This window comes from Chiloscyllium plagiosum, unplaced genomic scaffold (assembly GCF_037043375.1).
Source record: "Chiloscyllium plagiosum isolate Xiang-an unplaced genomic scaffold, Cpla_swu_hap1 HiC_scaffold_19, whole genome shotgun sequence".
Taxonomy (NCBI): domain Eukaryota; kingdom Metazoa; phylum Chordata; class Chondrichthyes; order Orectolobiformes; family Hemiscylliidae; genus Chiloscyllium; species Chiloscyllium plagiosum.
The window spans coordinates 42,416,232-42,433,120 of record NW_028270157.1 but is presented as its reverse complement, the minus strand read 5'-3'; the positions used below and the strand labels follow the sequence as shown (position 1 = coordinate 42,433,120).

Here is a 16,889-nt window from a genome sequence, read left to right as displayed (position 1 = left end):
TTTAGTGGAAGCAGCAAAACTACCCTGTTATTAAAATTACAGAAAGCACTTTACCCAATATGAGGTAAAGCCAACATTGTGCCTGGAAAAAATGGATATCGATGTTGGAACTGATGATGAAATGAACTTCTCCTCTGATATCGAAAAAAATCAAAATGTGCCCCGTAGAAATCTGTGGGAGCCAAACAAGAGGCCGGAAGAACACAGCAATGTAGGCAGCATCTGAAGGTGAAGAAGTCAACACTTTGGGTGTAACTCTAGTTCAGGACTGGGGATAGGTGTAACAGGAGCTGCAAATAAAGATAGGGGGGAAGGAGGGAGGAATGTCACAGTGCTCTGGCAGTGAAAAAGTGACTCACTGAGTGCACGTCTGAGGGAGACCTTGAGAATATCGTTGGCAGCATTTCCCCCATTTCATCGCTGTGTGGTGAGACAAAGCCAGGGTGTAATGTCAACCATGAGCCAGAAGTTGTAGACAAAGGGGTATGACCCAGAGGTAGAGTTAGAGAAGAAATGAACAAGGCTCTATCCCTCAATGAAATTAAAAAAGCCCTCTGTGAAAATGGGATTGTTATCACAGAGTATTCCCATGACAGTTACAAGGAGAGCATCCCTTACGTTCGACTGAAATAAGTACTAAAATAAGGAGTGGTCTGAAAGTATCATAGACTCAAGACTTTCAAATCTTCATTGAAAAGTTTAGAATTTTTTGAAAGGTGATGTAGAAAAAATGTTGTAAAAAAATGATTTAACTTTTTTGAGAACAAGTTAAACCATTTTTTTCCAATTTCAACTTCAAGTGAGAAATGTTTTGTCCATATACCTACTTAGAAGATGCTTTCTTTAAGAGGATAGAAATTTAGAATAGCAGCTTGAGATTATTGAAAGATTTTGACAGGGTTTTTTAGATTTAATTCATGAAAGTATGACATGATATCAGCTTGTAACCTGGGCTCTGCTCCTTCCGAGACCAGCAGAGTTAACTCTTCCTACTGTCAGTTTAAAATCTTCTCACACACCTTGTGAGATATGTTGTGGTGTGGATATTATTAATCCATAGGTTTCATGAACACAACAAGGGAGCTGGAAGTCTTGTGGAGGCAAAGTCTTTTCTGAAACTGGGATTGATAAAATTACATGATATATGCATAAACACACAATGGATAATTCAATTGAATGATGAAGGTCAAATAAATTTAAATATTTAAATTTTAATTTAAAGCAAGAGCCAATGGAAGCAAACAGTCTAGATGGTTTTAATTTGTATCAGGAAATATTGGGATAGATTGTCTTGGAGGAAATTAGTTGAAATCCATTAGTCCAAACACTGCAGGGGCTGTACACAAAATTAGTTGTTGTCAAGTTCGAATTTGGAATACTTTTGAAAGGAAGGAAAAGCAAGTAAATCTAGCAAGTTACATTTGCGGAAATTATATGTATCTCATGTAAGTAAGGCCAAACATTCAAAATTCACTAATGCTTGAAATCACCCAGTAATAATATTTGATGTCGCTTTTAAAATTACTGTCAAAATATGCTATTTTGCTCTCTATTCTGGACAGTAAGGTTTCTGCAGTGTTCCTGAATCAGTTGTAATGGTAACTAGCGGGGCTACTTTTGGAAAGAAATCACAGTAACAGGGGAAAAAAGGTGACAGCATCAAATGGAAATGGGAATTACTTACCTTGACTTTAATGCAATGGAATATATCCAATGACATCAAAGTATGAATAGAATTAGATAATTAACAGTATTCTCTTGGAGCTATGTGAGCCCTGAGAGTTTTTGTAAGGAAACTGAATTGGCTGATTTGGCCACCATTTGGAAAACTAGACCATGTGAGGAAGGTGCACAGGTACTCTCCAGTGACTTTTGATCTTTCGAAAAGATCACCCGAAAGTCAAGAATGCATGGCATGATCTTGAGAAACTGATGTAAGAGTGCAGTGACAGTTGCTACATTGAAAGTAACTAACATGCAGGAATGAATAGCGAAAATGCACTGAAGAACAGACCTCAGACAAAGAACAAAGGACAAAGGAACTGAACTGATCCATATCCACTATCTAAACCTGTCACCCAATTCCTAAGCATCTGTATCCCTCTGCTCCCCACCTATCCATGCATCTGTCCAGATGCACCTTAAATGAATCTACCATGCCTGCCTCTACTACCTCTGCTGGCAACGCGTTCGAGGCACCTACCACACTCTGTGTAAAGTACTTGCCGCGTGTATCCCCCTTAAACTTTTCATCCCTCACCTTGAAAGTGTGACCTCTTGTTATTGAATCCTTCACACTGGGAAAGAGCTTATTTCTATCTATCCTGTCTATACGCTTCATGATTTTGTAGACCTCAATCAGGTCCCCCCTCAATCTCCTTTTCCAAATGAAAACAACCATAACCTACTCAGCCTCTCTTCATTGCTAGCACCTTCCATACCTGGCAACATCCTCATAAACCTTCTCTGCACCTTCTCCAAAGCATCCACATCCTTTTGGTAATGTGGTGACCAGAACTGTACACAGTGTTCCAAATTGGCTGAACCAATATCTTGTACAATTTTAACATGACCTGCCAGCTCTTATACTCAATAGCCCATCCAGTGAAGGCCAGCATACTATATGCCTTCTTGACCACTCTATCCAACTGTGCAGCAACCATCAGGGTACAATGGACCTGAACTCCTAGATCTCTCTGCTCATCAACCTTTCCCAAGGTTTTTCCGTTTACTGTATAATTCACTCTAGAATTAGACTTCCCAAAATGCATCGCCTCACCTTTGCCTGGATTGAACTCCATCTGCCACTTCTCCGCCCAACTTTCCAGTCTATCTATGTTCTCCTGTATTCTTTGACAGTCCACTATGCTTTCTGCTACTCCACCAATCTTTGTGTCATCTGCAAACTTGAACCAATCTTCGTGTCATCTACAAACTTGACATGTACACCTATTTGACAAAATGATTACGGTGGCCCTGAAGAGCACAAAAACATATGTTAAATGATAAGGCACTGATACGTAATCCATAGAGAAACTGACTTTTGGTTTTGGTGAGAAGAAGGAAAAGATTGCAATTGGAGACAGAGAGGGAAAACTGCTGAAGAAATATCCACAAGATGGGTAAAAATGAAGTAAGAACTGAAGAATCTTTGAAATCCATGCACAATCTGTCACCAGTTAAGCATGAGCTGATCTTAAACTTTACATGTATTATCAGCTTGCGATTATTGGACAACATGTATGTCCTTATGTGAGGCCTTGATTCAGGGTGGATACAGTGGTAGGATCAAAAATGATGTCTTCAAAACATGCCATTAAGGGTTAATCATTAAAGGTTAATGAGCAGGCGGTAAAGAGTTGGAAAACAGGCATTATTGACAAGGTCAATTACCATAAGATATAGGTCAACTCGGTGCTTGGGGTTTTCTTTATAACTGGCCCAGACAAATGAAGGAAATTTTAGCTTATGCTGCATTTCATATCATTCAAATCACGGCTTTCACAGACAGACAACAAAATGTCTTTAAATCTTAATAAGATGGGAAGAGAATGCAAACAGTAAGACTCTGATAAGGCATGAAAACTGTATGATCTGAGATTTTTGATTTTTACATGAAAGAGAAAGGGAAAACTTGACCTACCTGATATGAGGCTTTTTAAGTAGTTATAATTACAAATACATACAATAAATAGAAGTTTACATTTATTAGATATTGTGCAATTAAATTTCTGAAGGCAGTTAGCTTAGATGCAAAGACACTCTTGAAGAAACTTTTTTTCTCCATCCACAAGCTCAGAACAACAAAAAGGTATAAACAAGGTAACATCATCAGACTACCAAGAGATTAATAACATAGCAAGGTGGGGCAGAAACAATTCTGAAACAGGGTCACTGTGACCGAGAGACTAAACAACTTCTGCTTCACATGTCAGATAAAAGGGAAGTTGTTCCCGAAATTGTTAGCTTTGGAAGGGATGCAAGGAAAAATGTTTTCACCCATAAGGTGGTAGGAATCTGGAACTCACTACCTGCAAAGAAGTGGAAATCCTCGACGTTTAAGAGTTTAGGTGTGTACTTGTGATGTTAATATTGGAGAGAGATTTTAAAGAGGAGTCTAAGTCCTGTGCTCAGTAACAAAAATCGATCTTTAATTGGTGCTCTTTTACCATGCATGGGAGTCCGATCTGAATCTGGCTTTCAAGTGGGGGCCAGTTTTAGAATCATAGTATAAAGTTATACAACGTTAAACCTAATAAGTAATCATATATTAGAGCTGATATTACAAATATTGTAACAACTGGTAGAAATTAACATTCGTTTTAATCTTCTGTACTAAGATTAGCAAGGGGTATGAATTGCATGACCAAATTTGAAAAGTCACTAGTAATAAGCAAGAATTTGATATAGCTGGCAAATGTTTAGGAAGAGACATAACAATTGGTGTTGGAATGTGGTCAATCATTGTAAGAATTCAGGGACAGGTGGTGGGGGGTCTGGCAAATATCACGAGATGATGAGAGGATCTCAAGTGGATCATGAAATTGTCCATCATTGATCGTGTATTCACAGGATTGGACGTGTAGATCAGCGGGAATGTGGCAAGCACTGATCTCAATTGTTGCATGTAACCATTGTAATGCAGGATGTATAAATATCCTGTACATTGTTAGAAAAGGTAGAATGTCACTCACCTCTGACCAGAGCTGTATTTGAGGGGCAACTGGCCCCCACGTGAAAGCCAGATTCAGATCAGACTCCCATGCATGGTAAAGGAGCACCAATTAAAGATCGATTTTTGTTACTGAGCACAGGACTTGGATTCCTCTTTAAAATCTCTTTCCAATATTAGCATCACAAGTACACATCTAAACTCTTAAACGTTGAGGATTTCCACTTCTTTGCAGGTAGTGAGTTCCAGATTCCTACCACCTTTTGGGTGAAAACATTTTTCCTTGCATCCCTTCCAAACCTTCTGTTCCTTCCCTTAAATCGCTGTCCTGGCTATTGATCCACCGAGCAAATGGAAAAGTCTTTTCCTGTCAACCCTATCTGTGCTTCTCAATTTTATACATCTTCATCATGTACCCCCTCAATCTCCTCTGCTCCAAGGAAATCAACCTCAGTTTATCAAATCTCTTTATAACTAAAATTGTCCAACTGAGGCACTGTCCTGGTAAATCTCCTCTGTGCCCTCTTTAGTTCAACTACAACTTTGCCCCCCTCATTAATGCAGATATCAGAACTGCACACTAGCTGTGGCTTAACCATGTTTTACAAAGTTCCAGCATGATCTCTCTGCTCTTAAACTCTTTGCCTCATCTAATGAAGGAAAGTATTCCATATACCTTCTTAAGCATTTTATCTATCTACCCTGCCAGTTTAAGGAATTGGTGAACATGCACACCAATGTCCCTCTGATCCTCCATGCTCCCAGGATCCTACTCTTTATCATGTATTCCCCTATCCTGTTTGTCCTGCTCAAGTATATCATCTCACATCTATCCTAATTTAATTGCATTTGCCAGTGATCAGCCTGTCTTAATCCTGTAACCTAAGGTTGTCCTTTTCACTATTTACCATCCCACCAATTTCTTTTCCCTCAATCAACCGTCTTACATTGTCATTGGATCACAATCCTGGAATTCCCTCTCATTGGGGGTTTAGAGATACAGCACATGGTCTGCAGTGGCTTGAGGAGGCAGCTCAATATCACCTTCTCAAGGGTTACCACGGATGGACAATTAACATGGGTCCAGCCAGTTTGTCCACTTTCCATGAATGAATATAAAATAACTACTAAGGGATATAGTCTATGTGCCTTTGGTGAAATCTATGTGTAGTGGCAGAATTAGAGTGAGTAGCATCGTTGAGTGAAGTTACCCTTTTGGAGTGAGAAGTTCATTGACCCGTTTCCTGCATTGTTGGGTATTCTGTTTTACTTGGGACACAACACAACTGACCCAAGTTACAATTTGTATTCAGGCTGCCTGGGTCTGGTGACATGACCACATGTTGTGGCTTGTAGGAAAAAGATCTGCCCTCCTAACCATCTCACAGTCCAGTGACACCTCCAAACCCATATCCATGAAGCTGGAGACAAGCATTCCTTTCCTCTGGACCAAAATTGAGGCTTGTGAACCACAGCGAGAGGGCTGGCCCCTGGCTCACAGCTGATACCAGTCACACAAATGGTAGAAGGTCCCTGCAGTGGTGTGTACTTCTGCTTCTCTGGCTGCGTGGTTCCACGAGGAAGGCATCCAAGAACCCAGTTGTATAATTAATAAGAAAATACGTTCTGAGCCATGGCAGTGCTGGCATTGGAAACCTCACTTGAGAAAACCCTTCAACTGAAAATAGGAAAATCATGCCTCATTGCATATCATCTTGTGAGCAGAAGGCTAAGAGAAACAATGTTAATACAAATATTCAAAGTCAAGAAAAGGAGAACTTGTGACCATTCTGAAAGAGCTGACGCATCTTTACTGCCATTAAATGTACAAAGATGACCTTGTTCTCTGTCATTTGAAATGCCAAGGCAGTGAGGAATTGGAAGCAGCAGGTATTGAATGCAATCTGGCAGGTTACATTGCCATTTTAAACATTCCCAATGGAAGGTCATTTTTTACTTTGTTCATTATCCATGGCCATTTGATATAATCAGGAATATTCAATACTGGCTTTGAAATTAATCTACGATCAGTCACAGAGAAAGGAATTTCAGATGAACATAAATGTATGTGTAGCGATATCATTTCAGGGCCATGGAACTGACTGTAATTTTGTCTATCCCTACATACTCAAACATACTGCATCGTTTCTTGAGACAAACTAGCTCAACTGACAAATGTAGTAGCATTTCATTAGTAATAGTAATTGAGTTTTACTTACTCCCAGAACTCAATGATAGGCTTGGTGGCATTTTCTCCTTTTGTCCAATTGCTAGCTGAGGAGTTCTTAGTAAATTCCACACAGTTATCTGTAAATCCATAAGTAAGGAATAGTTAGATGCTAACAGTTTTTTGGGGGCTAATATCAAACCAACAAGATGGATTTTCTATCTTGGAACTACGCTAGAACTCAGCTTCAGAGGAGGGTGGTTGTCTTCTCCAAAACAATTGATTGTTCTGGGCAAGATTTTCAAAATTGATTCATTGAATGGAAGGATTTGTACTGGGATTTTTGCCACAGCTAATGTCCCCTGTTTAGCACTGGAAGTTTGAGCAGGGAGCAGTTTTTTTTTGTCAATATTATGAAACCTGCTGTATAAGAACACCCCATCGGGAAGATTTAGCACAAGAAGCAACATTAAAATTGGCTATGTTAAGATACTCTGGGTTACCCAAAGACAGGAAATTCAGTATGAATCTCTCAGGTTTAATTTTCTTAAATGTTTTAACTTCCTTTAAAAAATCATTTAATTTAGATGTTACCTTATATTCTAACAAGTTAAAATTATAATCTGGTTTTATGTGTGTGCACAACCAATTAGCCAATTTTCACAACTGCATGGTTTCTTTAAGTCTATCATTTTCTACAATGACTTATTTCAGTTTAGGAGTAACACACTGAATTCATTTTAAATTAGAAAGTAATAATATAAGGACTGAGAGCAGGAGTAAACAATTCAGTCCCTTGAGTTATTCCAGACCTACCCTGCTTCAATACCTATGCTGCTATATTTAAAAGCTCCACAGCCTGACTTATCGAAATCATAGCTCTCAGTTCTGTAGTACCATACTTTTAAAAAAGTTAATGCGTGATGAAGATACCTAAATGTTTGCCTTTAGGCAACAATCAAACATTGTTTGATCAAATTTCAGCTGGGCATAATCTGTTTTCAGGAAAACAGATCTCACAAAAAAAAGATACCCTTGAAATATCATTCAGGCCATTAACACACTTGGTCAGGTTTGGTTTCCTTCCAATAGTCATTGCGCATTTGGATATCTTCAGAGATACTTCTCTCTGAAAAGTTTCACCTGTAAAAACATGACTTTGTGATCAAAAGACTTTTAAGATGACTTAATCCAGCTGAGGGAAAGTGCACCCTAGCATCATTGTCACTCAACCATTCCCTAAAACTCCTCATTTTATTTTCACAATGCTCCATTTTCAGGGAGCTTTTCAGTACAAATCCATCTATGAGACAAAACTGGTTGCCCCGTGTCTACTACCTTAGATTAACTCCAAACACTCTCCAAATATCTAATTCACTTTGCTTTGTCTCTGTTATTAGGTCATCCTCAAGTTTATTAGCAGTCACCAAAAATTCACAACTATGAAGATTTCCATTTTTACTTCTGGCCCAACAGAGTCCTGTGGTCTTTATTTTATTAGTCAATAATTAAGGCTATGGCCTCTAACTGTTCCTTTTTTTTGTCAGGGAGGACTCTTGTTGTCCTATCGCCATTTTGTCCTGTCAGAGTTTGATTTTTTGCTATAAGATCCTTTAGTCAAATAAACAGTCCACTTTCTGGAAACAAACAAAAACTGGAGATCACAGCAGGTCGGGCAGCATTCATGGAGAGAAAGAAAGCTAACATTTGAAGACTGGATGACTCTTTATAATAGTTAAAATGAAGTGCGTGCCCCATTATCACTTTCACCCTAATCATGGACTATGAATTTAACCATCATCTTGAGCATTCAATCAATATTAAATTTGCCTGTAGCGTGTCCTATACCTTCCATGTGGCCACATTCCTCCTCTCATGGAATTCTTTTATATATGTGGCAACATATATATAGTATATATATGGATATAGTAGCATTGTCCTGTGTGGCACAATCACTCATCACTTTTAATTCTTGAACTACTATAGTCTATTTTTAAAACTCTCATCACAAAGGATATGTACCTGGGAGGTACAAGATGCCACATTATCTTCGATCAGCCATTTAGAGTTTGTGATTTAACAGTTAATTTTGATTAATCATAATCTTGATGAATTAATTGATTTCCACATTTGCTAAGTATTCTTACTATTATGACAATTACATAAGAATGTGTTATGACACAGGATAAACCCTCCTGCGTAACACAGAACAACTCAGAAAAGATTTATCCTATGTAGTAACCTGGGAAAATTCGAGAAGCCAAGAACTATTTAAAGTAAAACTTACCAGCTTCATTTCTTAAAATATAGAGGCATAGAGTCATAGAGACATACAGCACGGAAACAGACCCTTCGGTCCAACTCATCCATGTCGATCAGATATCCCAACCCAATCTAGTCGCACCTGCCAGCACCCAGCCCATATCCCTCTAAACCCTTCCTATTCATATACCCATCCAGATGCCTTTTAAAAGTTGCAATTGTACTAGCCTCCACCACATCCTCTGGCAGCTCATTCCATACACGTACTACCCTCTGCGTGAAAACGTTGCCCCTTAGGTGTCTTTTATATCTTTCCCTTCTCACCATAAACCTATGCCCTCTAGTTCTGGACTCCCCAACCCGGGGAAAAGATTTCGTCCATTTATCCTATCCATGCCCCTCATGATTTTATAAACCTCTACAAGGTCACCCCTCAGCCTCCAATGCTCCAGGGAAAACAGCCCTAACCTATTCAACCTCTCTCTGTAGCTCAAATCCTCCAACCCTGTTAGCATGCTTGTAAATCTTTTCTGAACCCTTTCAAGTTTCACAACATCTTTCCGATAGGAAGGAGACCAGAATTGCATGCAATATTCCAACAATGGCCTAACCAATGTCCTGTACAGCCGCAACATGATCTCCCAACTCCTGTACTCAATACTCTGACCAATAAAGGAAAGCATACCAAACGCCTTCTTCACAATCCTATCTATTTGTGACTCCACTTTCAAGGGGCTATGAATCTGCACTCCAAGGTCTCTTTGTTCAGCAATACTCCAGGACCTTACCATTCAGTATATAAATCCTGCTAAGATTTGCTTTCCCAAAATGCAGCACCTCGCATTTATCTGAATTAAACTCCATCTGCCACTTCTCAGCCCATTGGCCTGTCTGATTAAAATCCCGTTGTAATCTGACGGAACCTTCTTCGCTGTCCACTAAAGTTCTAATTTTGGTGACTTCAGCAAACTTACTAACTATGTTTCTTATGCTCACATTCAAATCATTTATATAATTAATGAAAAACAGTGGACTCAGCACCGATTCTTGTGGCACTCCACTGGTCACAGTCCTCCAATCTGAAAAACAATTCCCCACCACCACCCTCTGTCTTCTACGTTTGAGCCAGTTCTATATCCAAATGGTGAGTTCTCTCTGAATTCCATGAGATCTAATCTTGCAAAAACAGTTTCCCGTGGGGAGCCTTGTTGAATGCCTTACTTAAGTCCATATAATTAATTAACAGCTATTCTTGCTCTAATCTATCTTTTACCTTCCCTTCTACAATACTAGTCCAATAAAATCCCCCAATTAAGATTTACCAAACTTTCAAGTTTTCAGAACCAGCCAGCTGCCGCATCTTCTGTTTGGGTGTTTTTATGTCTTCTTTTCTTCTTCTTGGGAATTATGCTTCACATGTCATGGATTGATAAAAGTACCTTTAAGAGAGCTATTTTTTGAGCAGTCTCTACATGTTGGTGGCATGGCAGTTCTCCACACAACTGTTCAATTTTACCCAGTCTTATACCCCCAAAGCATCGGATTATGTCATTGGCTTTTAAGATTGTCAATATACTAAATTCAAACTTGATTGGAATTTGGTGTTTTTGGGGGGTTTAATTTAAACTGATTGGCCTAATTCAAATCTGTTTTTGTCTTCAGGCAACCAGGCACATTAACTGCTGGACCACGTTCTACATTGTATCTTTTTGAGAACATGTGGTGCTGTCAGGTAGTTCTGCCAGATTTTAACTTTCTTAAAGGCACAGTACACCCACATCTTCAAAACAAATGTAACAAATAGGAAGATGTCTAGGTCATTCAGTTCTTCAAGGCTGCTCCAGCAATTAGATTGTGGCTAATCTTCTAACTCAACACTATTTTCTTGCATCAGCTCCACATCCCTTTAATGTTTTTAATATGTAGTAGTCAGTCGATCTCAGTCTTGAACACTCAGTTGAACCTTCACAGCCCTCAGGATCTTTCCAAGGCCTTTCCATTCCTTCATGGGGCTTGCTTTTAAAATAAACCAAATCTACTGAATTAAATTCTGCCTCAATATAATGCAATATCTCAAAGTCCTCCAAATTTTTATCAAGACATCAACTTTTACGAAAGCCTTTTTCTTTTCATGGAAAGCAGCCAAACATGCAGAATAAAATATAATTGTTGAGCAATTACTTGTTGAGCAGAAGGACCATCACAGCACAGAAAGCAGCTTTGCATTTTAACCAGAGACCAATAAATATCGACAATACCCTTCAATTATCTAGAATTAAATATTTCAATGGATTGCCGAAGAAAAGAAAATTGTCAACTTGTGTTCTGTTGATTAGTTAAAAATGTTCATAGCAGTTAATTGAAATTCTGTGAAAGGAATCATGTGAGAATATCAACTGCAACATTCATAATCATGATATCCATATGTCCACACACTTCTTTGAAATCATTATTGACAAATGCCTATCCATCATGCACAGAAACTTTAATAGTGTCCCATGTCAGGTCCCTCTCCTATTTTTCCACAAATCTATCTAAAACTTATCCCTCGGTCCTGACTATATATTAGATCTACAGCATTCAGAGTAAAAATACTTTTGTCTTTATCCTACCCTTTAAATCCATGGCAACCAATTTGTTCCAATGAAACCTGACAAAAGAAATGACCGTGTTCTCTGGTTCTTTTCAGAGATTTCACACTCCCCACTATACCTTTCTATTAGCATCATATGTTCTTCATTAACCACAACTGCATCTTTTATCAGGATCTTAGCCCTTGTCAAGTATGGAAAGTGAACTTTTTATGTGACATTAAGATCATGCTTTTTTTCTCTCTCTCCAATTTACCTGATGCCTTTAGCATTGGTCTAAAGCTCTAATGAGAAACATCAGGTTTCATTAATATCCTGACTGGATAAACTGTAGGCCTATTTATAGCGAAATCACAGCTGCCTTTTTAAGCTTCATATCAAATTTAATTATTTAGTCTTTTTCACAGAATGTTCATTCAATTGAAGAAGTATCTCATCAGAGACTACATCAGTACTTATAAAATAGCTTACTCTAGCTACTTTATGGAATTATTACCTGCTTTAATGGTCTCAAAGAATTGCAACCATCAAACCTAAAGTAAAGTACTTTCACAGTCATTAGCTTTGCATCAATCTTCACCACTTAGTGAATCAAGATAACATTTTAATCAATCCAGTCAACATATCATTGAAGTGCAGGCATTATCTAAAACTGAGCAGTTACATGATTCCACAACCAGCATATTCAGAGTAAGAAAACTTATGACCAGTGTAGTTTATTTGGATTCATCATTATTTTCATTCTCTTTTCAATTCTTTACAGCATGTATCATTTTCAGAACCCTATCTCTCTATACTTGGTTGCATAAAGCTATTTGGTATCTCAACTAAAACATTTATCAATCATCTTTGGACTTTCCTGAGATTAATTTCCCATTATTGTTGCTCTAATGCTGCTGCAATAGCCAAATCTGTTAAATGTGCTTTCACTTTCATTCTGCCAATGTTTGCCTTTTCAACGTATTGACACTTACTGCTTAAACTTGGTCCTCTTTATACTTTAGCAATCGTTGAATCTTCTAACCTTTTGGACACCATAAAGAATCCTATTCATTCCATAAAGGTTGAAGGAAATTATTATTTCCCCCATTCATTTTTAAGGCAGCAAACAGGGGTCTTCCACGCTGAGAACCAAATGCCAGTTCATACTAGGAGTCTGGCGAAAGTCAATAGATCTGGCATCATTTGCGGAGAGAAAGCAGAGTTATCGTTTTGAGTCCAGTGACCCACCTTCAGAAGAAGGGTCTGAAGAAGAGTTACTGGACCCAAAACTTTCGTCCAATCGAAGCATCTGGTGTAATACTGGCTATTTGAGAACAAAGGCATTAGCTGCTCAGTTGAAGCATGGCTCTTATTAGGAACATGAGCACAGGCACTGAGGAACACCTCTACTAATGCTCCAACTGAACAAACAATTGACACTTTGAAGCAGACATTCCATTGCCTTGACAGGTTTAGAGTACCAGCCTGAGAGTGTCACTTAGTACCACTCAGCTGAATGCTCTATAACAGTAATCAAATAGGATGCAACTGTCAATATGACTTGTGCCTCTATTTCATGAGGTTGAGCATGTGTGTAAGATCAAATTTGAATACTTCAAGATTAGTGCAATAAGCTGGGGAACCTGAGTGCAAATCTGGAAATTTGTTCAATTTAATTCAATTTAATTCAACACAGAAATGAATGCTGATATCAGAATGTAGTTACTGGTCACGAAAAGAATTGGTTTGCTAAAGTCCTTTGTTGAAAGATGAAGTGCTCTATAGCCCTTAACCCTATGGTAACGCTAAATCAAATTGAGTAAATTCCCCTAGTAATCTCTCTCACTTAAATTCATGCTATTCAGATCTCATAGGCATATTTCTGAGTCAATGATATCAAATGAGTCAAACTAGTTATCCTTGAGGAAAATAAAATCAGCAAGGATATTAGCATCTTCCAAAGAGCTTACTTTTTGAATGTTAATTACCTATACCTAAATACATGAGATATCATAGGTTCTGGGAAACTCTGTTAAAAGGTATACCTCAACACTTATGGAGTGCATAGGTGAATGGTTTGTGAAATTGTATTCAGAAAATTATATAAGACAAATTAATAATTTTTACAAGTGTATTAAGTTTCTAAGACTATCAAAGAATGGAAAACAAAATCTTACTCCTAACATAGAATTGGAAAGTTCAATGTTACACTGTTAGAGTATCCAAAATTCGGTGTAAAATGTAACTTTAAATTCCCTATGTAGGTCGCAAGTTATTCCTCTTGTTTATAAAAAGAAATACCTACCACACTATGTATTGTCTGATGAAGCCCAACAACTCCATTTCCAGTATTTGGGTTTAAACTGTTCTTAATCTACTTATTTCATACCTTACAAATTTCATACCTTTCCTTTCATTACCTCTCTGTATAGGTTCATTATCCAAATAAGATCAGTCAGTTATTCTCAAATTATTTAATTGATGAAAAGTGCCTTATAATGAATTTGTGAACTTTTATCTGGTCAAACTCTTTATAGTATCTTATAGTAGGCAAACTATGACTTTGGTTTATTGATTAATTATTGTGTTTAATTAAAGTCATTTCTCTTTGAAAAAAATTATTAACTACTCTTTCTCATTAACTAAAATTTACATACCATCTGTCATTTATTATGATTGATCAGTTTGGTTCTTGTGATTGATCATGCTTACTTGAATTGCTAAGAGTTAACAAAACTTTGAGATGCCACTTTGTATTTTCCCTTTAAGCTGAATTTGAGTCCTATGCCTTAAGACCATAAGACCATAAGACATAGGAGTGGAAGTAAGACCTATTGGCCCATTGAATCCACTCCATCATTCAATCTCTGCTGGACACGCTCCAGTGCCAGAATGTCCTTCCTGAGGGGTGGGGCCCAAAACTGGACACAGTATTCTAAATGGGACCTAACTAGAGCTTTATAAAGTCTCAGTAGCACATCATTGCTTTTACATTCCAACCCTCTTGAGTTAAATGACATTACATTTGTTTTCTTAACGAGCTATGAGAAGATTTGTAGTTCAGGTTGAGGTTCTGGATATAGGTTTGCTCGCTGAGCTGGAAGGTTCATTTTCAGACGTTTCATCACCATACTAGGTAATATCTTCAGTGAGCCTTTGGACGAAGTATTGCTGATGATTCCTGCTTTCTATTTATATGTTTGGGTTTCTTTGGGTTGGTGATGTCATTTCCTGTGGTGATGTCATTTCCTACATTGATGTTATTTCCTGTTATTTTTCTCAGGGGGTGGTAAATCGGGTCCAAGTCAATGTGTTTGATGATAGAGTTCCGGTTGCTTTCTTAACCACGATTCAACCTGCAAGTCAACCTTTAGAGAAACCTGTACTAGCACTCCAAGATCCCTTTGTGCTTTGGTGTTATGAACTTTCTCACCGTTTATAAAATAGTCCATGCCTATATTCTTTTTTCCAAAGTGCAAGACATCACATTTGCTCGCACTGAATTTCATCAGCCATTTCCTGGATGATTCTCCGAAACTGTCTAAATCTTTCTATAGCCTTCCCACCTCCACAGAACTACCCGCTTGTCCACCTAACTTCGCCAGAATGCCCCCAAGTCTCTTCATCCAGATCATTTATATATAAAGTGAACAGCTGTGGCCCCAACACTGAACCTTGTGGGACACCACTTGTCACCAGCTGCTATTCTGAAAAAGAACCTTTTATCCCAACTCTTTGCCTTCTGTCAGATAGCCAATCCTCAATTCATGCCAGTAGCTCACCTTGAACACCATGGGCCCTCACTTTACTCAGCAGCCTTCCGTGAGACACTTTATCAAAGGCCTTTTGGAAATCTAGGTAGATAACATCCACTGGATTTCCCTGGTCTAACCTACTTGTTACTTCTTCAAAGAATTCTAACAGGTTTGTCAGGCATGACCTCCCCTTACTAAGTCCATGCTGACTTGTTCTAATTCAACCCTGCACTTCCAAAAATTTAAACATTTCATCCGTAATGATGGATTTTAGAACTTTACCTACAACCGAGGTTAGGCTAATCTGCCTATAATTTTCCATCTTTTGTCTTGAGTTCTTCAGCATGCTTTATTAAATGTAAGAAAACTATTATCATGGGACCTTAAGTGATGGTCTGTTCTACTTGATTAATTTAATTTAACAGAATATTTGTAATAGCTTTATATTTTTTTCTAGACTTGTTTTGGCTAAATCCATTTTTTTGCAGATTTCAATGTAGCAGAGATGCTAGGATGGATTTTTAACTAAAAAGCTTTTCTAACCAATGTCTTCAGAAATGGAATCCATGGAAACGTTTGTTTTACTTTTACATGTATTGAATGAATTATTTTACAAGTGTAACATATTCTGCCCAATTTTCTGTATCTTTTTCCAAATTAAACCTATATTCCTACATTTCCTTTCCAAGGAAACCTCTTGTTCTTGTTTAGTCCATCACACCTGCCAAAAGGGTGGCACGGTGGCTCAGTGGTTAGCACTGCTGCCTCACAGGACTTGGGTTCGATTCTAGCCTTGGGTGACTGTCTGTGTGGACTTTGCACATTCTCCCCGTATCTGCGTGGCTTTCTTCTGGGTGCTCCGGTTTCCTCCCACAGTCCAAAGATGTGCAGGTTAAGTGATTTGGCCATGCTAAATTGCCCACAATGTTCAGGGATATGTAGATTAGCAGCATTAGTCAGTGGTAAATGTAGGATAATAGGGTAGGGGAATGGGTCTGGGTGGGTTTCTCTTTGGAGGGTCAGTGTGGACTTGTTGGGCCAAAGGGCCTGTTTCCACACTGTATGTATTATATGACTCTATGAAAATGAAATACATGATTTTCACCCTATCTAAACTGATTAAAAATGTTATATTTGAGACAAGGCAGCTAGGATTGAGTAATAGCTTCCTGCATCCCAAGAATTAATGTAAAAAACAATTTAATAGCAGAATTCTTCTCAAGATCTGTGCCATCTATGGTGTTACCTGTGTTCCATTGTTGTCCACATTGAGTCCATGGCAGTTCAGCAGAGAATGAATTGAAGAAGTAGAAGATAGACCAGGTGAGAATAATGATGTAATAAATAATCTGATACAAATCAATGAGTATTGTTCCATAACCTATACCTGCCAAAAGAAAGAGAGAGTGAATGTAAGTTTGTTTTAATAGTGCAGATTACCATCACAATAAAAACAGTCA

General features: G+C 38.1%; 1 protein-coding gene across 1 annotated transcript in view; it reads right to left on the bottom strand.

Annotated features, from left to right (window-relative positions):
• The window catches only part of LOC122559632 (sodium- and chloride-dependent GABA transporter 2-like), an 88,584-nt gene that overhangs the window by 56,262 nt on the left and 15,433 nt on the right, over positions 1-16,889 (bottom strand). Inside the window, exons 3-4 of the mRNA XM_043709430.2 lie at positions 16,676-16,816; positions 6,892-6,979 (exon numbers count right to left, since the gene is read on the bottom strand). Coding sequence (XP_043565365.2) covers positions 6,892-6,979; positions 16,676-16,816 — 229 coding nt within the window. The remainder of the gene's footprint in view (positions 1-6,891; positions 6,980-16,675; positions 16,817-16,889) is intronic.